The sequence below is a fragment of the Typopeltis vanoorti genome, chromosome 16 (assembly GCF_054136105.1).
Source record: "Typopeltis vanoorti isolate ZY-2024b chromosome 16, IOZ_Tvanoo_1.0, whole genome shotgun sequence".
Taxonomy (NCBI): domain Eukaryota; kingdom Metazoa; phylum Arthropoda; class Arachnida; order Uropygi; family Thelyphonidae; genus Typopeltis; species Typopeltis vanoorti.
In genome coordinates, this window is record NC_143564.1 from 39,231,168 (window position 1) to 39,257,390 (window position 26,223).

General features: G+C 35.6%; 1 protein-coding gene across 8 annotated transcripts in view; it reads right to left on the bottom strand.

Annotated features, from left to right (window-relative positions):
* LOC150097964 (steroid receptor RNA activator 1-like) overlaps nucleotides 1-26,223 on the bottom strand; it is a 159,383-nt gene that overhangs the window by 22,727 nt on the left and 110,433 nt on the right. For all 8 annotated transcript variants that reach the window (XR_016549613.1, XR_016549612.1, XR_016549611.1 and 5 more), the window contains exon 6: nucleotides 13,980-14,121. Coding sequence is in view for 5 of the 8 variants with exons in the window: in XM_090406642.1 (XP_090262768.1) it covers nucleotides 13,981-14,121 (141 nt within the window). In the remaining 3 variants the exon portion in view is untranslated. The remainder of the gene's footprint in view (nucleotides 1-13,979; nucleotides 14,122-26,223) is intronic.

The following is a 26,223-nucleotide window of genomic DNA, read 5'->3' on the forward strand; positions in this document are numbered from 1 at the left end:
GTGTGGTTTATTATTACAATTGTACAACTTAATTGTTATCCCCCTTCAACATACTACCCCTCCTCTATCTATGCACCGTTGCATATGAATTTTCCATTGTTGGAAGCAGTGCTGCAAGTCATCATGTGTTATCTGCTTCAGTAGCGCTGCCGTTTTCTCCTTTACCTCATCCACTGATTGAAAATGAGTGTCCTTCAATGTGGATTTCAACTTTGGTAAAAGTCGCATGGAGCTAAGTCTGGCGAGTAAGGTGGATAGTCAAACAATGGGATCTTCTTATCAGCCAGACACTACTTTATAGACAGTGCGCTTCTGGCTGGATGGTTGTCCTGATGGAGAATCCAAGCATTGCTCTTCCACGGATCGGATCTCTTCTCCCTCACCCGTTCTCTCAGCTTGGCCAGAAAAACCTCAAGGTAATAATGTTGGTTAACTGTCTGACTCTCTGGTACCCATTCAACCATTACCATGCCATTGATATTAAAAAAAAAAAAAAAAATCTGCATTGCTTTCAGTTTTGACTTGCTCATTCTTACTTTTTTCATTCTTGGTGATGTGGTAGTTTTCCAATGCATCGATTGTCTCTTTGTTTCTGGATCGTACTGGAAAATCCATGTTTCATCACATGTGATGATCTTCTCCTGCAAATCTGCCTTCGCTGTCAGCCGTTCCATGATGTCAGTGCAAATTTGTTTCCAGACATGTTTCTGCTCCTGACACAAGTTTTCGGGAACCATTTCGGTGCAGACTTTGTTTATGTTCAATTGCTCATGCAAAATTTGTTGTACAGTCTCCTTATCAATATGCACCATGTCTGCTATCATCCGAATGCTTAATCGGCGATCATTGTGGACAATTTCATTAATTTTCGCAACGTTTTGTTCGGTTGCTGCCATGACAAGGTGATTCGGTTGGTCATCATCTTCAATGTTTTCTTGACCTTCAGCAAAGCGTTTGTGCCATTCAAACATTCGTGCACATGACATTACATTATCACTGTACACCTCCTGCAACAGTTTTAAACACTCAGTCAGCAATTTCTTCAATTTCACAAGGAATTTGAGATTAATGCACTGCTCGAGTTTAATGTTAGACATTATTCCGGCAAAGCAACTTCATACGTGTTTCTTTTATAACTGCCTACAGACTAACTACAAGCGACAGCAAACAATGCTTATCTGAACTGTTTCTAGAACCTTCAAGGTCATTCATGCACAAGCGCATTCTACTGCTATGAGTACACGATTCACAGTGTACCTTGTCTCATTATTTAGCAGCCACACCTCATATATACATACTGATTTACTACTCAAAGGATTAAGCAAGAGATTCATAAGAAAAGGATGATGTGGAAGGTATAGTATGTTCATAGGGTTCATACGTTCATAGTAAACATATGTTCATAGGGATGATGTCGGCTAAGAAAATTATAAGTCATAGATAGGCTAGAAAAGTTACTAGTATTATATGAAAAGCTAAGTTTAAAAATGAAAAGAAACTGACTCTGAAAGCTAAACACAATCCAAAAGAATTTTATCATTATGTTGCGAGTAAAAGAAAGAATGAATTTGAAAGAATAACTCTAATGACTACAGAGTGTGGTAACAGATGTAGAAGACAATGCTCAATGAGTGCCTTTTGTGAAGAGCTATCAACATGGTACATGCAGCATACAGCTAAATGCTACCTCTTCAGTAGATGAAGAAACTTGGATGTATGCAGAGTAGATATGTATTTAGAGTTGATGCATAAACTGAATAAGAATCTGGCAACAGGTGCCATGGTGGGAATATTAATACAGATGCTAACAGAATTTTCAGCAGAACTGGCTGTGCCTTTGACCAGGCTATGTACATCTGATTATGCTAATTCCATTGCACAATGGCAGTGCAAAGACTGATGTATCTATTAGCCTACCAGTATTTCAGGAATAGTGGTAAATATTTTGGAAAAGTTGGTAAGTACTCATATTCAAAAATGGGTTGACACAGAATCTATACTTTGTAATGAACAGCTTGGATTTACTAAGGGAAGATCATGTTTCAGCAACATTCTCATATTTTATAACTAATGTTGAGTTACTCCAGAGGAATGGATACATGATACTCTTGGATGTCACTAAGGCTTTTGACAGAATACAGCATACAAGGGTATTACATAAGTAGGAGAATATGGGATTGGATTATAAACTGTTAGTTCAAATAAGAGGATGGCTGATTGACATATCAAAAAATGATGTACATGGGGGATGTGAGCCTGCAAGATTTGAAGTGATCAGTGGTGTTATCCCAGGAAGGAGTCCTTGGTCCACTGTTATTAATGACATTGGGAAGAATATGACAGGTGACAAAGCTGTTTGCATGATGCTATGATAATATAGCATAATGCAAACAGCTCATGCATGTAGGACATGCAAAAGAATAAGCTGAACTTATGGATATGTGAAGATAGCTATCAGTTCAATGTTAGGAAATGTAAAGTTATGCACTTTGGTGTAATGAGATATCCATTACTGATAATGTTGGTGAAATTATGCTAGAAGGAAATGACCAGGCTAGGGATCTTGAAGTTTTAGTAGATAAGAAGTTGAAGTTCAGGGATCATATAGCAAAGACTGAAAATACAACTCTGATAATAATTGCAATGCTGAAACAAACACTGACAGGTTAGAATAAGGAAGTAATTTTGTCTCTTTAGAAGGTTTTGATATGACCGTGCCTGGACTACTGTGCACAGATCCAGTCTCCTGGTTTTCATGGCAATGCAGATACAGAGAGAGTGCAAAGGAGAGCAACAAAGATCATATCGGGACTGTGAAATCTATATTATGACGACAGATTGAGCGTTTGCACACTGCAGTCACTAGTAAACAAGAGAAAGAGGGATGATATGATAGAAATCTTCAAACTTCTGAAAGAGTCATATAGGATACCAGTGTAGATAGAATTTTTTAATTTTATAGATGGTAGGAAGAGGATCCACAGAAGTTGAGAATGAATGCAGTCAAAAAAGGGGTGAGAATTAGTATCTATCTCTATGGCAGTGTATGATTATAATGGCTTGCCTTTGAAGGCTATGAGTGCAAGTAGTATGAATGATTTCATGAAAAGGATGACAGGTGGTATGAATGTTATATGGCCTTTCTTAAAGACTACAAGAAAGTTTTAAAAAGAATCAAAGTTGAGTAGTTTTCAGAGGTGAGCCATAGACACCAGTATACAAATATTATTAGAAAAAATGAAGGGGTTTGAAAAGAAGAACATCTTGCAGACTGACTGGCAGACACTGAAGAAAACACTGATTAATGCAAGAGAAAAGTGGTGAAGTTCTCTGCAAGGATTAAAAAAATCAGTACTCCATGGTGGACTTGAGAATTTAAAGGTAAAGTCATGGAAAAGAAGAACGCAAACTGAACGTTACTAGCAAGTCAGCAATATGCTCTGAGTGAATACAGAAAAAAATGCAAGAAAGCAAAGCAATGTTTAAAAGTCATGGAAAGACTGGTAAGAATATAGTAGATACAAAACTCATGGAAAGACTTTGATAAGAATTTAGCATAAAAATATCAGGAAGATGTCAAATTTTCTGAAAGCTATTGAAAAATCTTAGAAATGGAGGACAGAATACTGTATAAGGAATCAAAGATGATAAAAGTGATAGAAAATCTGAAAGTAAAGATATCCTGTGTCTGGAGTAATTACTTTGAAAGAATGTTAAATGGAATAAGGTGACAGTACAGCATCAGAAATAAAATATCCAAGAGAAATGCAATCAGAGTATATCAGTATTTGAAGTAGAAAAAGCCATGAAAAAACCTGAAATGTGGAAAGGCAATTGGAATATATAGCATAATATTCAACCAGAAAGCATACATGTTTTACAGTGGCTGCCCTGCATATTTCAGAAGGCATGGTCATAAGGTCAACTTCTCAATTATTGGAGTAGAGCTCTCATAGTTCCCATCTATAAAAGGAAAATAAAACAATATAAAAGAATTACAATGGAATTACCATAGTGATGTATGATACTTTGAGTGCAAGCATACTTGAGAAGAGGCTATGAAAAACTGTAGAAGAGAAACATGAAGAATAAGCTTGGTTCATGCAACAGAGGTTGCCAGGATCAGATTTTCACAATAAGACAACAGTTGGGGTGCTTAAGGGCCAAAGTTGGATAACTGGGAGAAGAACTCTATGTAGCCTTTTAAAGAATGCAGAGAACAGACCAGGGTTTCTTAGCTAATGTCCCATTCCTCATCTTCTCGTGGTGCATCCTGTTAGGTATCTACCTGGGCTGGCAATTTGGGATTTAGCCAACCAAACTGTATTCTTATTGGCTTAAGCCATAATGCAAAATGATGGTAAAACATGACACAATTTCATGTCAGCGGATGTCGCCTGTTTAAACAAGGCCCACTGTTTTCATCAGGGAACCAAGGCCTGCAAAAAGTCAGCTACTAGAACAAATCACAACACAACATCAGCTACTTACAAACCCTTACTGTGATTATGCTTTGTTGAGATGTGTTTACCATGGGCAATACTTTTGATTCTTTTGTAACTTACCTTAACAGCCAATTCTCAAAAATTCACTTCACAGTAGAAAAAGAATCAAATAACTGTTTGCTTTTTTCTTGACACACATCAATCACTCACCTTTCAGATGGGTTACTATATTTTTCCATTTATAGAAAGCACACACACACGCACGCACAGACAGACAGAGGAAGATATCTATATAAACAATCACATCATCATCCACCAGTATGGAATTTTAAAAACACTTACACACTGAGCTAAGGCTATTTGCTCCAATGATGCAACTTTTTCCACAGAACTCAATTGTCTTTGCCACATGTTCTTGGCCAATGGCTACAGCTCCTAACAGAATAAATAAAATACTATGTGTCCCTCCTACTTCCCCCCCCCCCAAAAAAAAACAAGAACAAAACACCAGTATTCCTATTCCATATATCCAAGGAATATCTGAAAAGATAACCAAAGTACTAATAAAATATAACCTTTACACCACATGTCAAATTAGCAGTCTTTGTTCTGCTCACAAGTAATAGATTGATTTGGAGGAAAATTTGATAGGAGATTAATAATAATGTAAACTTAATCATGTGGTACTGTCATAGTAACCTGAATATCCCTTGTGGATATATATCAGGAAATTCATGATGATGATGTTCTGCTCTCCTAAGGATAAACTTCATCCACTAGCATATCCTAGAGTATCTGAAGTTCCCTGTGACTTAGCCTACTATGGACAGACAGGATGATCTGTTCTAGATCCATCTTGCAGAACATAAGAAATACATTTTCCACCATTATTATGGCAAATCTAAACTGGCAGACCATGCATTGAACACCTCTTCACACAGGATAAGATGGAAGAAACCAATGTGCTATATAGAAATTATTACAGGTCAGAATGATTATTTACAGGAATAATTATTTTCAGTCAGTAATGTCTATGATAATGACCAGTTGGTTGTGCACACACCAGCGGCCACACCCCGGTAAACCGTCTCGGCTGGTGGACTAAACTAAGTGAGGGTATCAGCAATATAGAATGCTGTAAATAGGGAATGTCACCCCTTATGTACACGAAGTCTGGAATGGCCAACATGGCAGAAGAATCAATACTGACTGATCAATGGCATGACAGCAAGATGCATGCGGCACATCAAGGGCACACTCCTGACATCTAAGGGACTTGTGGCCAGCTGTCGTGGAAGAGATCGGAGCCTCACCACGTATTTATCCATTGTCAACCATGAAACACACCATGTCACAATATGAAGTTAGAGATGTGGTTGAGACCCCTGCAACCATCAGCTCTTATAGCTACAGGGAAGAAGAGCTTGAAACTGGGAATTGTAAAACAAGAACTACTAAGGTAGTGTATGAAGATAATACCCTCCAGGGAGGATATTCTCAGATATCCCTTGTCTGAAAACCATGGGCAATCTCTTGAAAATAGTAACATGGAACATCAGAACACTCTATGAGGCAGGCAAATTAGATAACCTACTCTAGGAATTAGAAGTGATGAAGGCCGATATTACAGGTATCAGTGAAGTGAGGTGGACAGATACAGGCATAATAAGAAGAAAAAATCACACTATAATCTACTCTGGCAGTGACTTACACCTTAATGGAGTGGTGCTTGTCCTAAGTAATAGAATTGCAAAATCTCTACAGGGATATTGGCCCATAAATGACAGAATCATAACAGCCAAAATAACTGCACAACCATTCAACTTGTATATTATCCAAGCATATGTGCCAACCCAAGATCACCCCCAGACGAAGAAATGGAACAATTTTATGAAGACATCCAAACTGCAATCTCCAGTGCTAAGTCAGATGATGTTACTATACTGATGGGCGACCTAAATGCAAAAGTGAGCTCAGAAAAAATCTAATTTTGCATGGGAAACCAAGGGCTTGGAATCAGAAATGAAAGAGGTGAAAGATTAATTCAATTCTGTGAAACCAATGACCTAACAATTGTCAACACACTGTTTAAACATCCTCCCAGAAGACTATATACCTGGACAAGCCCTGGGGACATCTATAGAAACCAAATGGACTATATAATAAAAAGCAAAAGATTCCGAAATGCAATAACACAAACAAAAACATATCCTGGAGCAGACATAGGATTGGACCACAACCCAGCGATTGCAAAAATCAAAATAAAACTTAAGATACCAAGCCAACCATTCATAAGAGAAACTTATAATTCAGACTCACTTAACAACCAAGAAGTTAAAGACTGCTTTATAAAAGAATTCACAAAATCCCTTAACAAGTCTGACACCACAACTCACACAGAAAATAGAACACCAATTGATGAAATTAACATGAACTGGCAAACATTCAAGAATAGCATCAATGAAGCAGCCAAAAATACACTCCCACAATTAAAAAGGAAAAGGAATAAACCTTGGATGAATGAAAAAATACTGACGTTGATGGAACAAAGAAAAAAGTTAAAGAACAAACCTGAATATAAAAGCACGAATAAAGAAATAAAAAAAGAATGCAGGAAAGCCAAAGAGAAATGGATTAAATATAAATGTATAGATATAGAAAACCTTGATAGAAAACACAGAAGCAGAGAAATGCATGAAAAGATCAGAGAAATGACAAGCAGGACAAATACAGCAAACCATGCAAGTGTCATTAGAGACTCAAGAGACCATATTCTAATGGATAAAAAAGAAATCATGGAAAGATGGATTAAATACATAAGGAAATTATATGAACAACAAAGAAATGATATTCCTGAACAGACTGATTTAGAAGGACCATCCATTTTACTCTGTGAAGTTGAAAATGCTGCCAGAAAACTAAAACCACAAAGCTGCAGGAATAGATAACATCTTGGTAGAATGGTTGAGGGCTCTCGATGAAGGAGGACTGAAATTTCTAACAAAATTATGCAATAAAATATACAAGACTGGATTTCTACCCAAAGATATTAATCACTCAATTTTCGTTCCAGTTCCCAAAAAAAACAAAAGCTACAAGATGTGAAGAGTTCAGGACAATCAGCTTCATCAGAGTCAAGTATCAAAAGTCCTCCTATACGTTATTCTTGAAAGAAATAAAAGAAAAATAAACATAGAAATAAATGATACACAAAGTGGCTTCAAGGAAAATGTAGGTACAAGAGAAGGTATTTTCAATGTCAGAACCATCATAGAAAGATATCTAGAAAAACAAAAAGATGTGTACCTCTGCTTCATAGATTACAAAAAGGCATTCGACAATGTCCAACATGAACAATTAATTGAAATCCTTTCAAAAATAGGCATGGATGGAAAAGACATTAGGCTATTAACTAATCTTTACTGGGAACAGACTGCATCTTTGAGAATAAATAGAGAGACCCTAGAAGAATTCCCAGTTCAGAAAGGTGTGAGACAAGGCTGTGTCTTTTCTCCGATTCTCTTTAACCTATACACAGAAGAAATATTTAATAAAATTAGTAACCTCAAAGGAATCACTGTAGGGGGCAGAAATATTAATAGCCTAAGATATGCAGATGACACAGTTCTTCTAGCTGAAAAAAATATGACCTCAAAACTCTTATAGATGAAACCCTCAAGTATAGCGAACAGTATGGCCTCAGTTTCAACTTTAAAAAGACAAAAATCATGATAATTTCAAGAGAAAAGAAAATACCAAAAATATGCATCAATATAAAAGGAAATAAATTAGAACAGGTGCAAAAATATATATATATACCTCAGACACTTGATCACAGAGAATGGCAGGACAGAAGATGAAATTAGAAAAAGGATTGAAATCGCAAGGTCAACTTTCAACAGTATGAAAAATCTACTAACATCTACAGAATTAAATCTGAAAACAAGACTAAGAATCTCCAAATGCTGCATATGGTCTACGTTATTATATGGAGTAGAGACATGGACACTCTCCAATCTGAGTGTGAAAAAACTGGAGGCCTTTGAAATGTGGATGCTGCAAAGAATTATGAGAATATCATGGAAAGAAAAAAAGACAAATGAGGAGGTACTAGAGATGGCAGGCATCGACAGGAGCATGATGAAAGAAATTAAAAAGAGAAAAGTCAGATATTTTGGACATATTCAGAGACATAACTGCCTACAAAGTCTCGAAGGAACTGTTGAGAGAAAGAGAAAGAGAGGAAGACGAAGACTGGAGTGGATGAAAAGTATAGAAGACTGGACCTAGCTCTCATATAAGGAATGCAGCAGAGAGGTGCAGAATAGGACATGGTGGAGACACATGGTAGTAAATCTCCTGGAGGGAGAAGACACCTGACAGGACAGGAATGGCTATGAAGCATTCTCCTAAACTTAACAAGTATGGCTGCATTAATTTGCCAAAAATTTGGGAGACTGTTATCCTAAGATCAATTCCTACACAACTGTAATACTTCTTTTTTTATAACATTAGAGTTATAATATATCTCTAATATAGAAATATATTAGAGATATATTCTCTAATATATGAGTGTGATAATAATGGTATTCATTAACTTAATATCATTAAAGTCCTAATCCATAAATTAGGACTTTAGTTCTTTTGTCCATTATAATTTGAATTGTTTAACTTACTCAATATCATGTGTAAACGGTACATGTTTGCTCTGAAGATGCTGGTTTGAAAATCCAAAGAAATATATGCCAGTTAATAAACATTTTTTTATAATTTGGTAGGTTTGGTGCTGAAATACTATTAAAATAAGTTTGAATAAATCAATTTAATGAATACCATTAAAATAAGTTATGACTGGCACCATCAGTATAAGAAGCATCAATGGAAAAGAAATGGAACGCAGAAGAATTGGGTAAGTATCAGATCAACATAATAGGTGTGATCAAAATAAAGAAGAAAAAGGTGAAATCTTTCTCAGAAACAAATACAAGATGTTATATTCAAGGAGAAGAAGTAGCTATAGTATTCAACACTAAATATGAGGATATTCTTCTTGAATGGCAGACAATATCAAATAGAGTGATGTGAGAAAATATCATAATGTGGAACTGTGCAATGAGACTTCTTTGTGCCTATAGTCCAGGCCTGCACAACTCGATTGTCTTTGAGGGCAAACCCAACTTGAACCATCTGACCAAGGGCCAGATCACTTCGGACCTTGAATCTTAGACTAGTCCACTTCAGCTAAACTTAAGTAAATTTGTTAGTAGGTCTACAGTAAATACTAATTAATATGCATATTTAAATTTTTTAGAGAGTTACAATTAAAATTATAATCAAAATTATTTACAAACAGATATAGCTGCAAAATTTCTCAATAAAAACCACTTAAACATAAACACAAAGTTTACTAATAATTTCACTGAGAATATCACACTTATTCAATAACTTTGCTGCTTTTATTTGCTTTTCACTTGCATCCAACTTGCCAAGGTTAGGATGTTTCGATTCAAAATGACTTCTCAGATTGTACTCTTTCAGCACAGCAATAGATTCTCGGCAAACAACAATGCACACTATTTTGTCCTTAAACAACGTAAAAAAATATTTGTTTGTCCCCTCAGGGTTAAATGCTCGATGTTCCGAATCTATTTTACGCTTTTTACTTAAGCTCATTGTGTTGAGATTGACAATATTAATTACAAAAAACTCACAATAATGCAGGTTATGATAACAGTTGTGTAATGTATTGCTCCAGCTACAACCAACCACTACACTGCCAAAGCCAGTCAAAGCACAGCCAACATGGTGTAATACGATTCATTCTCGTTCGTAGACATCAAGTCGTTATCATGGAGATGTAACTTTGAATTTCCCCACAGCGACACTAGCACTAACAAAACCTCGAAGCGATTGTAATAATTTGTTATTAAATATGACAGTGGGAATAACTCCAAATGCAATTTATTGTCGAGTTGAAAGAAACATGATTGTGACATTAATCGCACGAACGTAAACATGCAGAGTCTTAGTAAAAATTTAATTCAACACTAGGAAAAAATCGTCTAATTTCATATTCCCCCACATGATTAAATAATTTCAATCAGGCAGACGGGCCAAAATAAACAGCATTGCGGGCCGCGTGTTGTGCAGGCCTGCTATAGTCCCATAGAAGGTTCTACTAAGGAAGAAGTGGAAGAATTTTTCAAGGCATTAGAGAAGGCAGCTGACACAACAAAATAGGAAAAGTTGGTCTGCACTGGAGATCTAAACAGTAGAGTAAGAAATGATTACCAGACAGAGAAATGTTCTGGGAAAATTTGGAGAAAAGAGCAAATCTAATAATAACGATAAGTACTGCTGGATTTCTGTTCAGGATATGGACTGCTATTATTAACACCATGATCCAACATAAAATTGTGCACAAATTCATAATGAGAGAAGATGCGAGAAATAAGAAAAGTTTCAATAACTATGTTACTATGGATAGTGATGTTCTCCCACTAGTTCAGGACACAAGAGTATATAGAGGATTTGAAATTGGAAGTGATCATCATTTAGTGTTGAGCAGGATAAAACTAAATTTCATAATGAAAAGAAGAGTGTAAAGAAAGTTTTAAAGTGAATCAAAGTTGAGGTGAAATGTAGAATCAAATACAAAAACATTATTCAAGAAAAAATGAAAAAGACTGAAAACAAGAACCAAACCTTGGAGATGTGGTGACAAACCCTGAATAAAACATTGACTGATTCTGCTAGAGAGGCATGTGGTGAGGTTGTCCGCAAGGAGAGAAAAATCACAACTCCACAGTCAACTCAGTCAGTTCAAGAGGTAGTCAAAGAAAAGAAGAAAACGTAGCAAAAGTTGCTTCTTAGAAAATACAGAGAAAAATGTAACAACACAAAGAAATGTATAAAACTATCTAACCAAAACTGATGAGAAGACTTTGGTAAAAACATAGAAAAATAAATATCAAGAATGTGGCAAAATATTCTGGAGGCTATTGAAAAAGTTTAGAAATGGAAGACAGAGTACTGTAAAAGTAATCAGAGATGATCAATGTGAAATAATAACTGAAGACAAAGATATTCTAGATGTTTACATTAAGTAATTTGAAAGATTGTTAAATGAAACAAGAAATGACAGCATCATGATGGCAGAAAGCACATAACAGAAATACAATCAGAAAAAAACACCAAAAATCAAAAATCAGAAGGTTGAATTCCAGATGATTGGAGTGGAACTCTCATGGTATGACTTTATAAAAAGGGAAATTGAATGTAAGAATGAATGTAAAAACTGAATGTAAGAATTACAGAGGAATTTCCCTACTGAGTTCCTTGTTAAGATTTATGTAAGTATACTTGAGAAACAGTGAAAAAAATTGTGGAAGTTAAGCTTGGAGAACTAGCTGGTATTAGTATTCAGGCCTTTTTCTTTGAGCATTTCTTTTTTTTTTTTTTTGTACAGAATTTGGTAAGGTTTAGGTTCATGGAGGTATTTGAAAGTAAAGGTCTCGAAAATAGAGGTTCTCTGCTTATGTGGGCATTCAGATGATCAAGACCTATTTCAGTCATCATATTGTAAAGTTGATGATCTGTGAAGTCTGCATTTTTGATTCCAATGTTCATAAGTTTTTAGGGACATATGATCACTTTGGTAGCTTCTGATATTATTAATGAATTTTATGGTGGCAAATCTTTTCTAATCTTTCCTCTCCCATTCTGTTTAAGTGACCATACCATCTGAGATTAGCTCTGCTAACTCATTCCTGGATGCTGACAATGTCAAGTTCTTTCCTAATATCCTCGTTTTTAATATGATATTGCCACTGATGATATCTGTTCATGCCCCTAATCCTTCTCAGGAGTTCATATCTCCGGTCTCTAGTCTTTGCTCGAATGTTTTACTTCTGACCCAGCTCTCAGATCCATAAGTTAAAATTGGCTTGAATACTGTCTTGTATACAGCTAATTTAGTGTTTTGACTAATTTCTCTCTTATTCCATATAAATTTATTCAGTTGACTTCCTACCATACCAGCTTTGTTGATTCTGTTGTCTATTTCCATATTTTATTTACCATTTTCACTAAAAATCATGCCTAAGTAGCTGAAATGTTTAACTTGTTCAATAGGTTCTCCATTCATAATACAGTTGATATTTTCATCATCTTTGTCTTTATAATGCTGACCTTCATACCATATCTATTACAACAGTTATTCACTTTAGTCAGGGAATCTTGCAGATTTGTAGCCGATTTATTTAGAAGTATAACATCATCTGCATAAAGCAAAGAGCTGAGATTAACATTCTCTAATTTGATAACGGATTTAATACCACTTTCCTTCATAATGTGATCCATAATGAATAGATAATGAATAGCAGAGGGGACAATGTACATCCTTGTCTGACACCAGATTTAACATTCAATCAACTTCCTGTACTTCCTTCAATTCTTACTGCTGACTTACAGTAAGTCAGCAGTAAGAATTGAATTATAAGAACTCAAATAAAGACGAACTATTACTCGATATAATGTCCCGTTGACACCATATAACTGTAGCATTTTGAATAGCTTCTCTCTTGGCACCTTGTCATATACCTTTTCCAGATCAACAAAACTTAAATACAGATCTTTGTTATATTCCCATGATTTCTCAACTATTTGTTTTAAAGAGTGAAAATCTGATCCTGACAGTCTCTATCTGGCCTGAATCAGCTGTTCTTCACCAAGGTTGTGGAAGAGAAGCTTGGTGAAGAACAAGCTGGATTCAGGCCAGATAGAGGCTGTCAGGATCATATTTTTGAAATATATAAAATGTTGTACCATCATTTTATATTTCAGTTTAAGCCAATAAGAATACAATTTGGTCAGCTAAATTCCAAATTGCCAGCCCATCCTCATTCGTTTAGTATCCAGGTAGATACCTAACAGGGTGCACCACGAGAAGGTGAGGAGTGAACATTAGGTCAGAAGCCCTGGTCAGTTCTCGCATTCCTTTAAAGGCTATGTGGAGGTCTCCTCTCAAGTTATACAGCTTTGACCCTTATGCACCCCCAGAAAAAGGGGATGCATAAGGGAAAAAACTTGACCCTAACTTGACCCAGAGAAGATCAAGTTCTTGGCAGATTGATGCAGTTAGAAGTGTCTTACAAAACTGATATAAGACAAGACAATATTATGGTCATGATAGATAAGACTAATTTGGAAGAAAAGGGTTGATAAGAGGGTAGCAATAATGTAAACTTTTCAGGTAGTATTTTCATAGTATCCTGTATACCCCTAAAATTACATATCAAGAATTTAATGATTATGATATTTTTGTTGAATATGTTCATTTTCAAACTTGCCTTAAACATTTTGGACAATGACTGTAGTTTTCCTTATAAATAAATAATTATTCTATTTTTTTTTTATTATTATGTTATTCTTTTCTCCTTCTGGGATATAACATTATTTATCTGTGTATTATATAATCAATAAAATTACATCTTAATGATATGTGAGTTTGTGCATCCTGTATACCCTACATACCTTAATTCTGAATAGGAAAATTTTCATCCTCATCTGTATCTGTTATTACAGCTGTTTCTTCTTCTATACTCTTGCCTTTCAAATCCATAATTTCCCAGGCTTTATGAATAATATGTTTTATACCTACCATCCACTGGTTCACCTGAAGCAAAATAAATGAAAGAAAGTGCTACATTAATCATAAATGGAAAAAAAACTCGATGGAAAAAATCATATCATTTATGATTTTTTCCATCGAGTTATATTCAGCTATCTGATCACATGTAAACAAGCCTAGATTCTCTATGTCAAATAAAATCATAACAATTTTTAAAATATTTTCTACTACTTAAATATAAAGAGCTAATAAGCTTCATTTCGGCAATGAAAACATTACTTAAATTAAGGGGATATTAAATCCCACATAGTTTTAAAACCGAATAAGAAACTCAAAGATTGGAATCAGAGAGTTTCTTGCCGAATATAGTAAACTATAAAGTATCGGCGACACTAGCGTTAGCAAATGCACATTATGGAAAATACCTAAGAATAGCGATCTGAACTTCTCCACCTTTGCAACGAGCTGCCCGGTATTGTACTACGTACTAGGTTCACTTGCATTTGCTAACGCTAGTGTCGCCGATACTTTATAGTTTACTATATTCGGCAAGAAACTCTCTGATTCCAATCTTTGAGTTTCTTATTCGGTTTTAAAACTATGTGGGATTTAATATCCCCTTAATTTAAGTAATATTTTCTACTAAATATACAAGTTCACATTACTCATAGTAAGAACAAAGTAATACTTGATTCCATCTGTTACATGCATTGAGAAAAATTTAACATAAACATTCCAATTGTACTACTACTCTGCAGTATAATTGGAAGAATAATCGGATATTGCACCCTTTTAATGGAAAAGACCTGAGTTCAATTCACAACAAGAGGAATCTTGATATGGACTTGTTTCAGTTGAAGGTGAGTTAGATGATCTGATATGGAGGTGGTATGGGAACCCTTCTATAGATACTAAACATGGAACTTTTTCAAGTCACTTCAAGTCTCCAATAAGCATGGTGGCAGTCTCAATGAAATTCATTTCCATCTAAAGACACTCACAAACATCCATACTTATGGTGGGATATGAACCTGCAGCCTGTCATTTGGAGAGTGAATAACCTAACCACTCAGCTAACCAGGCTTGCAATGTGTGAGGATACACTGAAGGTTTGTGAGTTGTAATACCTAATTGACAGAAAAAAAAAAAAAAGAGGGTATGATAGAAACACAAATAAAGGAATTTATTTATAGGCTGACACAAGAAAATTCTCAATATCTCACAGGAAGAAAGAGAAAAAGGAATCACCCCTTCCTGAAAATTGCATAAGAACATGGTAAACAAAGCATGATGACTAGATTTTTTGCTTGAAGAGTGGTGAATGGAGGCATCCATTACTAGAGTCTGTCACGAGTGCTTTATTAGTATATGAGTTCAAAGAGAAGTAGGATAGCTATTGTGTGAAGAATGTTTAGTGTGAGCCTCCCATGATGAGTCTTGCGACTCCATAGAGAAGGCCAAAAAAAAAAAAAAAATAATAATAATAAAAATAAGGCTGGCCTGGCTGGCTGAGTGGTTAGCATATCCTCTTATCCTCTTTCCAGCAAAAAGGCTATGGGTTTGAATCCCGCCATGGGCATGAATGTTTGTGAAAATACTAGCGGCGGTGGTCGGCGGTAGATGGTGTGATGATGAAAGTAGTTGCGGTTCGTTGTAGTTGGTGGAGAAGGAGAGTGTGGAGTTGTTGCCCTCCCTTGATGAGTCTTTGGACTCCCTGAAGGTCATGTAATAATAATAAAATAATGTAACAACATACTATTAGATATACTATTTATTTCAATCTTACCTAAGATAACTTCAAAACCACTGCATGCACTACTATTCTCCATCTCCACTCTACATGGATGCAATCAATCAATCATCTTGCCAGTTATTCTCAGAATAATTGGCAAGATGATTGATTAATGCCACAAACTGAGTTCTATTATTATTTATTTATGTTCACAACAGGTACTGTACAAATTGTCACTGCAAACTCATCCAAAGGGGGTGACATGATAAATCATTACATGTGCTTTAGAGTGCTCTAGCTATTTAGACATTGGCAGCGACCACAACATGGTCATCGCAACTGTGAATATGAAAATGAAGGAAAGATTACCTACAAAATCAACTCATAAAAGATATAATATAGAAAAATTAAAAGATCCCCAAATAAATATACTATATAAATACAAATTTTTGACACAAGCTTCAAGAAATATAATAGTATCGAATCTAAAACCAAATACTTCTCACAAAAGATAACCGAGACAGCTGAAGAAATCCTTGGATACAAAAGGAAAATAAATAAACCATGGATAACCAAAAATATTTTGGACCTATGCGATGAAAGAAGATATTTGAAATCTCATATTAATAGCAGCGATAATAGAGAACAGTATAAAAATATTACTAAGATTATTAAAAAAGAAATTATTATTATTACCACTCCAAGACCTCATGGAGTCAAAGACTCATCTGGGAGGACCTTTTATCACACACACAGCTCATCATACCGTGTTTTAAACACATTCAAACTCTTTGCAGACACCACATTCTCAGGCAAGGCATTCCAATCATTCACAACTGTGCACGGAAAAAACCAGTCTCTCACTCCCCTACTCACACCCTCTTTATACAGTTTCCAGGGATGACCTCTGGTTCTCCCCTGACCTCCCACTATTCTCTGTAAAACTTCTCCAGCATTGATCCTATAACAAGCCCTTACCAACTTGTAGGTCTCTATCATATCTCCCCTCTTCCTCTTGTCCACCAGATTCCGCAAATTACATCTTCTCAATCTTTCCTCATACTCGACATTCCAGAGGTCAGAAACTACCTTAGTCGGTCTCGTTTGGACCCTTTCCAACATCTCTTCATCCTTCTGAAAACCCGGTAACCAAATCTGGGCACAATAGTCCATGTGTGGCCTAATCAAAGGCTTATACAACGGAACAAGAATCTCCCTACTTCTACATGTCAGTGTCCTCCGCATCATTCCCAGAAGCCTTGGTGTTGTCTTCACAATTTTGGCGATGTGTCCCCTAAATTTTAGACCCTTATCCACTATCACCCCCAGATCTCTTATTTCCTCTACCTCCAACAATATATTCTAACCAAGCATAAATTCTGCATCCCATCTTTGTTTTCCAAATTTTAAACCTTACATTTTGCAACATTGAATTCACATCCCCATTTCCGTGCCCAATCACTCAATCTATTCAAGTCTTCCTGAAAGGCCACAACATCTTCACTACACTTAATGGTTCGTCCCAATTTTGCATCATCTGCAAACAACTGAATATCTCCATCCAAATCTTCACCTATATCATTAATATACAAGTTAAATAGTAATGAACCTAAAACAGACCCCTGAGGCACTCCACTAGTGACTTTCCTTTTCCCGGATATCACTCCCCCATACACAACTAGTTGATACTTATCAGATAGCTAGTCTCCAATCCAATGCACCAATCTCCTCTGTGCAAGGAAGCAGTCACTTTATTGTAATAAGTAAGTAGATTACTAAACCATGACCTCCCTTTAGCAAATCCATGCTGTCTATCAAAGATAATACCATTGTTATCAACCCAACTCTGGATCCTAGTTCTCTAGTTCTCACAAGCTTCTCCAACAACTTAACCACAACACCTGCCACACAGATATGCCTATAGTTTGATGCTTGAGTTTGATCACCTCCTTTATGAAGTGGCACAATCTTGCTCTCCTTAGGAACTTGACCGAGTGCAAGACTCAAATTAAAAAAATATGTCAAGGCAGGTGGGTGTCAACTCCCTGGCACATTCTTTCAGAATACGTGGTGATATATTATCAAGTCCCACAGCTTTATTAACATCTAGTTTACTCAACTCTCCATACACCTCTTGCTCACCTACAGTCAGTCTCTCCTCCCCATCATCAACTGCTATCAATCCCTCCATGAAGTCACATTCACAAGATTGAAAGATCTTTATGAACTGTTTATTAAGTATCTCCACCACGCATTTTGCATCAGCTGTCTTCATACCATTTTCTCCAATCAATGTCATCCTTCCATAATTATTCTTTCTTTCTTTTGCTGGCTACATATCGAAAGAATTCCTTAGGATTCTTATTGGCTTCATTAGCCAACTGCTGTTCATACCTCTCTTTAGCTACCCTAACCAACCACGTCACCCTCCTTGCTTGGTCTTTTAGATCTCATGGAATTGGTTATTTCCACTTCTCTTATGCTGCCTCCACAATGCCCTTTTTCTCTGTATCGCATGCTTAATCTCTTTATTCATCCATCTCACACCCACCTTATTTAACCTTCTCACCCTTGGAATACATTTAGACATTGCATCTACTAAACAGTTTTTGAAAATCCCCCAAGCTGCATTGATCTCTTTTGCAGCTAACTCCTCATTCCACGCTACACTCGCAAGCTGTCTCCTGAGCTCTTCATAATCAGCCCCCTTGTAGTTCCACATATACTATTTTCTCACAGAGGTCCTCGCACTGCTGGCAACCACCCAAGTAATCACCTCATGGTCATTCTCACCAATTGGTGGATGATTTGACACCTCATTTATAATTACATCCTCTGATGAGATGACCAAATCCAAGACCCTCAATCCTCATGTGCCCTCTGTTACATACTGTCTGAGGTAATTATCCCTCAAAAACTCAAGAAACTCATTTTCTTTACTTCCAGTTGCTATCTCATCATTCCAGTCTATATTGCCATAATTAAAATCACCCATAATGATCACCTTTTTCTTATTTACTTGGCTAATTTGATTGTACATTTCATTATCACCACCATCCACATTACCTGGTCTATAACAACATCCCACCAAGTATTTCATTCCATTCACCTCTATCTCACACCATACTGCCTCAAAACCACTGGCACTATTTCCCTCTTGCATCTCTACTTTATATGGACATAACTCTTTCTCTATCATCAATAGCACTCCCCCTCCCTTTTTACCCCTTCTGTCCTCACGAAACACACCATACCCTTCCATCTCTATTCCTGTCAGGATGTCATCCTCTTCCAACCATGTCTCACTTATTCTGACAATTTTGGGGTGAACAGATGCAATTAGTGCAACCATTTCATCTGCCTTCTTTCTTATACTTCTAGCATTTGTATACAAACACAACAGCTAATTTCTGGATATCGTTTATATCAACAGCATATCATTCATAATCCTTGCTCTCCGCCTCATTTCACCACAGTCATACCTGGGCAACAAGCTAACTACCCTTCCTGTCACACTATTCTCTTTTATCCTTCTAAGCAGCCTCCTGATATCCATTCTGACACACTCTTTGTCCTCTCTCAAATCATTCGTACCTATTAATACTATTAACTCTTTTGCTCGCTCCTGCCTCATATCCAATGCCTCAATCACTCTACTCATTTTAGCGCCTGGAAAACATACCTTGTGCGTTTTATCCTCCAGCACACCTTTAATAATGGAGTCGCCATACAACGTCACTTGCTCATCTTTCGTTAACTTTTTCATGCCTCATTATTTATTTTAATAGTTTTTACCTGAATTTTCTTAATTTCATTCCGCATCCATTTCATTTCTTGCCTCATCCAATACATTTCAACTTCCAAATCTCGTGACATATTCTCTCTATCATTCAATCTTTCTAACTTTCTGATTCTCGACTCCCTCTTCTCACTTTCATTCATCCTTCTTTGTTTCCGTACTTTCGGTCCAACATGCGTCCAACTTTCGCTATCATTCTTCCCATTTTCACACTCATTGATCTTTCTTTGTTTCTGTACTTTCAGTCCAACATGCATCGAACTTTCGCTATCATCCATTCTTTCGATTTCTGCGTCACGCCATTTCTAGTTTCATTCGTTCTCTCAATTTCGTTTCCTTCCACCACTCTCACCTCACTTTCGTCCCTTTTAACATCCGTTACGGTTTTCAAATCGCTCTTTTTCTTTTTTACTGAATTTTTAACATTTTTTCGCCTCTCTTACTCACCATCCTTCTCTTTCAAACGTGCAGTAATTTTCCCTGAGACAATTTCGCTACTAACACTTTCTGTCATCAATTTCATATTTGCATTCATCAATTCCTCGTTCAGGTCCCACTTTGCACACACCCTCCTTCCATTCTCACCAAATATCTACAAAACATTTATGTAATCGAAAGAATACATATAACAGACCTGACACTTAATGAAACGACTGAAATCTAAATTAAAGTCATGGAATGACAATGCCGCCGCCATTTTTTGTAGGTTACTAAGTCTAATAATAACGATTTTGTAATTAAGTTTTGGCAAAAAAAATCCCCCACACTAATAAAACCAGTAGCGTACAACGTTTACAGCCTCTCTTACTCAAACAATTATGCATATATATTTAATTATTCCTAGAAAACTTATCCCAATCAAGAGCTCTTCTTATACATGTCACTGCGCTTGACTCACGAGCACCCTCGTCAAACATGCTAGAAACTTATGGATATTGGATGAATGCAAAAATATAGAAGAGGACTTAAATAAAAATAATTCTAAAAGTGCTTTTCAAATTATCAATAAGTTAACCAAACCTTTTACCGCAATTAATTGGAGCATAGAAGATGAAGATGGAACTCCTATCACAGATAACCAGAAAGTAGTTGATAGATGGAAATGTTATGCAACCAAGCTTTTTCAAAAGGACCCTCAACTGACTGATGATATTTTGGACGGAATTTTGCCAGGAGGTTCGGAGGAAGGAGATTACCCGATATTAAAAGAAGTTATTGCAGCAGTTAGCTCCTCAAAAATAGGAAAATCACCGGGAAGTGATGGTGTCACAGTGGAACTGATACACGAAGGAGGTGACATCATCATAGACACCTTGCTAAATTTATTCCAGGACGTATGGAACACAGAGACTTGGCCCTCTGATTGGCGGACTTCTGTCCTTGTACCTATCCCTAAAAAGGGAAACAGCAATAAATGTAGCAACTATACAACAATAAGCCTTATTAGTCATCCAAGCAAAATCCTGTTAAAAATACTACTGTCAAGAATCGAAAAGAAAATAGAACGCAGACTATCAGATGAACAAGCAGGTTTCCGTAAGTCCAGAAGTACAATTGACCATATTTTTACAATACACATACTAGGCGAAAAATACATAAAACATAACAAAATAATCTGTCACAACTTTTTAGATCTTCAAAAAGCTTTTGACTCAATATGGCACAAGGCATTATGGAAAATTTTAATACATTATGGTATTGACAACAAAATCATTAGGATTATTAAATCTCTTTATTCCTCATCTGATATGAGAATTGAAATTAAAAATTACAGCAGTGAACTGTTCCGGGCAGAACGGGGGGGTAAGACAGGGATGCATCTTGTCCTCTCTTCTTTTTAATTGTTTTATGGAATATGTCATAGATGAAGCTCTTTCACTGGAATAGTAGTTGGCAGACTAAGAATAAATAACTTACATTTTGCTGACGATATCGATCTTCTGGCAGAAAGTCAAGAAGAATTACAAGAGATAACCAGCCTTGTTTTCGGAACATTAAAAAAATATGTATTAAACATAAACCTACAAAAACAAAAACAATGATAACCTCAAAATCAGACATTGAATTCTTAAAGATACAAATTGGCAATAAGCAAATTGAGAATGCAAAGAAGTTCACTTACCTAGGAAGCACGTTGAATCAAGATGGTCGTTCAAAAACCAACATTAAATACCAAATTACTAAGGCAACCATGGCCCTACAGAAGTTAAAACCATTGTGGGGAGATAACAGAATAGCAATCGCAACCAGACTAAGACTAATTGACACCTTGGTGAATTCTGTCCTCTTGTATGGTTGTGAGGCCTGGACTTTATTGAAAGAAGATGAGAGGAGACTCCAGTCTTTCGAAATGAAAACTTACAGAAGACTTTTGAGAATACCCTATACCGCTCACGAAACCAATGAAAATGCCGGAAAACTGATTGATTCAATAGATGGGAGAAAAAGGGAAAATATTCTGACAGTCATCAGAAGAAGACAGATGAAATGGTTCGGATATGTGGAGAGAGCTAATGGCATTCCAAAGCAAGCACTAGAAGGAATCATTCCAGGATCTAGGATGAGGGGCCGACCTCGATTAAAATGGACTGATAACATCAAAAAATGGACAAATTCCTCCCTTTCTCAACTGACATCAAGAACAAGAGACCGAGATGACTGGAGGAGGCTAGCAAAGAGTATCACCTATCAGCCATGAATGACCTAATGGTTCATTTCGGACTACGGGAGAAGGAGAAGCTATTTAGAAAATATAAGTTTTGTTGCTTTCAGGATATATAAGTAACTGGCAATTTATAATTGGTTGGTATATTTAAATTTCTGAGAAGTAAGAAGGTAATTATATTTCAACCTGCATTTGTCAAATATGAACTATTTGTACATGACTGGCATGTCTGAAGAAAAAAATAGGCATAAATACAAATAGATCTGTTATAAATAAATAAATATGCAATTTACAGTGGTGGTATTATTAGTGGTGCAATAAATTACTGTGATAAGGATTGAATTATGTCAGCATATAATCTCTAGTTATACATGTGCATAACTAGTTTATAGGCAGATAGCCTCTAGAATTTGTGAATAAACAGCACAGTGAATACAACCTCCCATAAAAAACCACTAGCACAATGCACGACAAATGCAAAACAAAGTAAAAGTTTTCTGTAGCAGGAAATACAGTAAAATACCCTAGAAACTATGGTAATCTACCATTTATCTGACTTTCCAAACAATGATCCTTCAATTAACTGACTCGTGTATATCAACTGACTTACAGTGAAACATCACATAACTGTACTTCTCTTATCTGACCCTTCAATTATCAGAATAGCAAACTGCCTTCTTACTGTAGTTGGATAAATGGTAGATTATAGTATTTCAAAATAATGGATAGGATAAATTTCTCTAAGAATTTTTGATGACCTCACATTTATTCCTTTTGTTCTTTAACCACAAGAAAGAAAACACTTTAGTTTTCAGAGTCTACTCCCAAGAAAAATCTCGCTAATCCTGAGATTAGCAAGGCTTATCATGTTTTTGGAAATCACCTGAGGTAAAAATACAAAATAAGGAATTGTGAAGTTCTGTGCAAAATCTCCATTTATTATTATTATTATGGGCTACTCCATGGAGTCCTTAGATTCATCAAGGGAGGCTGTAAACATCATTCCAAGCACTATCCAACATCTGCACAGTATCTATCATACTTTACTTTGAATTCAATACAGAAGTCATATTTCCGTATACGAATAGTCAAAAGGTGTCACACCTTATTACTGAAATACACTGAATTAGAGAAAGTTGTTGAAAGTTTTTTAACTTCATTATACTTTAAATTAAAGATACCAAGAAATTATATACTTGGTTTAATTCTTTATCCAAATGTAAGCAAGTCCATAAGGATATGCACTTTGCATATCCTTATGGACTTATTGGTATACTGAGGCAAGTGATGTGAAGTTATTAGCTTCTATATATGAGTTGCCCCAGTCCTGAAAATACTTCAGGCAGAAACTTTGTTTGCTTACACTTGGATAAAGGATTAAACCAAGTATATAATTTTGTGGTATCTTTAATTTATAGTATAACAATGGAAAAACTTCCAACAATTTCATTGTCCATTTTCCCATTTTAAAGTTTGCCCACATAACTCTACTTGAAATTGGCTTTCCGACATGAAGTTTATCTTTATGTTTGGTGTTGAATGCTACCGCTACTCCTCCCTTTACGTGATCATTATCGCCTGAATATAATATCCTATACTTATTGTTTTATTAAGATCTCTCCTGTTTTTGTCTGCTTTGTTTTCTTCCATTAAATGATATAAAAAAAAAAGTACCATTATTTTATGAAAGAAACAACTGTGGTTTTCAGTATAATGTTTACTTTATTATTTATGACTGGAGGGAAATAAGAATGGAAACTATTCATAAGTATACTTAAACAGTAATATTTATTATTCAAAATAAAATATGTTCAACAAATGTATGGCATTTATATGAAGGATCTAAAAGAAAAATCCAGTGTTGTACATCAATAATCTGATTATTTCATTTTTGTTGAAGATAAAACTGCCACAGAAAGAATTAGCAATCTACAAAATCCTCAGCATTTAATGTAGAGACATATGCACTTGGCAATAAATGATTCACAGAGGAATTTTGATTATTTAAGCATCATTATTGTAAAGTATGAGTTATAAGCAACATTTATTCCAAAGCATTTGGAATGACAGAAAACTGTTCAACCTCAATTTTTCAAGTCTGAAGAAGCGATGCTGAAATTACTAAACTAAGAAGTCATGAATCTAATAAATTTATGTCAGTAGAAATGTCCTTATGTATGCACTTTATTTTTTAAGTTTTATATACGAGGTGTGACAGTTTAATTCCTGGAATGCACCTGTAAAAAACCTATGTTCGGAACTGTACATTACTGGCTACTGTCACCTTAAAAGCAGTCCCCTTTTGTATTTATATGGTGGTTTAGATGGTGTTCCCATTTTCGGAAACAAGCCTGCAATTCTTTTTCTGGAACAAACACTATTGAGTTTCTTTATCACATTATGCTGGATATCAGCAATGTCAGAAAATCTTCGTCCTTTTAGCACAATCTTTAATTTTGGAAACATCCAGAAATCACAGGGTGCTAAGTCAGGTGAATAAGCAGAATGATCTAATTCGGTAATCAATTTTTTGGCCAGACACTCTCTCACGATGAGAGCACTATGGCTTGGCGCATTGTCGTGATGGATGATCACAGAATATGGTCATGATCCACTTGTCTGGCCACAATTCAGGTCTTTTTCTCCAAACAGAATCTCGTAATCTTGTCAGCACCTCTAAATAGCATTGTTGGTTGACCATTTCTCCATGTTCAATGAATTCATAGTGGACTATCCCCCTTGTGATCAAAGAAACACACCAGCATGGTCTTGAACTGCAAACATTACATGTGTGCTTTTTTTTTCATCATTTTTGTTTTAGGCTGTTCACTTCTAAGGTCGTTGTTCTCATCTTCTCACCCACCTTTGAATCTCTTATGCCACTCAAAGACACTTGACTTTTTTAGAGCATCCACACCATATGCCACTTTCAACAGCTACAATATTTCAGTAGCAGTTTTCTTGATTTTCATACAAAATTTGATGTTAACACGCTACTCCAAATTTCGCTTACATATTTTTATTATTATTGTTGGATCCTATTTCGTCTTAACCTATACTTTGGATCTGGCATTTTTGTCACTACGATGTTCTTAAACAAAAAATAAGTTTCTAGTTGATTTCTAATCCAAATATAGAGAAAATTTTTATTGACTGCACCACTCTATATCTAAATTAGTCCAAGAATTGAAGTAAAACCAACTCTCAACTATTTTCCCTTAATATGTTGTTATTATGTATACAGGCCGAGTTTATTTAACTTATTTAATTCACCCGCTTTGGTTCGAATATTTTATGAATGGTGCAGTAAAAGAGATTCAGGCAAAATACAACTTTAGATCAACAAACACAGATTTCATTTAGGCTTACAATTTATACACTTTAATCTAAATCACTGAATAAGGTATTATAAACATTTAAGCTCATCTGGTAATACAGTCATACAATCTCAGGCAATGGTTAATCTGTTGTCTGAAATACAGTCTTCACAAGGTTCACATTTAAGTATTTAATAAAGTTCAATTTCATAAAGTTCCTTAGTGATCAATTACACTAATATCTCATAGTTACTTAAGTTTCAAATACAATAAAAGGGCAGTAACACTTCTTCACAAGTATACACTCTTAATTCCACACTCCAGCTAATCTCCACAATAGTTACTGTTAATATAGGGATATTCTAGGAAGAAACACACACATATCTCTGCATAGGAATATCAATAGTTGGATAACATTGGCCAACAAAAAATTTTTTTTTTCCTGCTGATTATGATCTGACACTTGTTTTTTACTAATTTGGGCACGCTGATTTCAAATATCAAACCCATTTTTCTCTATCATGTCAGGTTTTTCCTCTATGGCATTTTCTTTTTGCTAATTTGTAAGTTTTTGATAGTTTTTAGGAGGCAGTACTATTTAGAGGATCAAAAAAATCGATTTTTTAATATTATT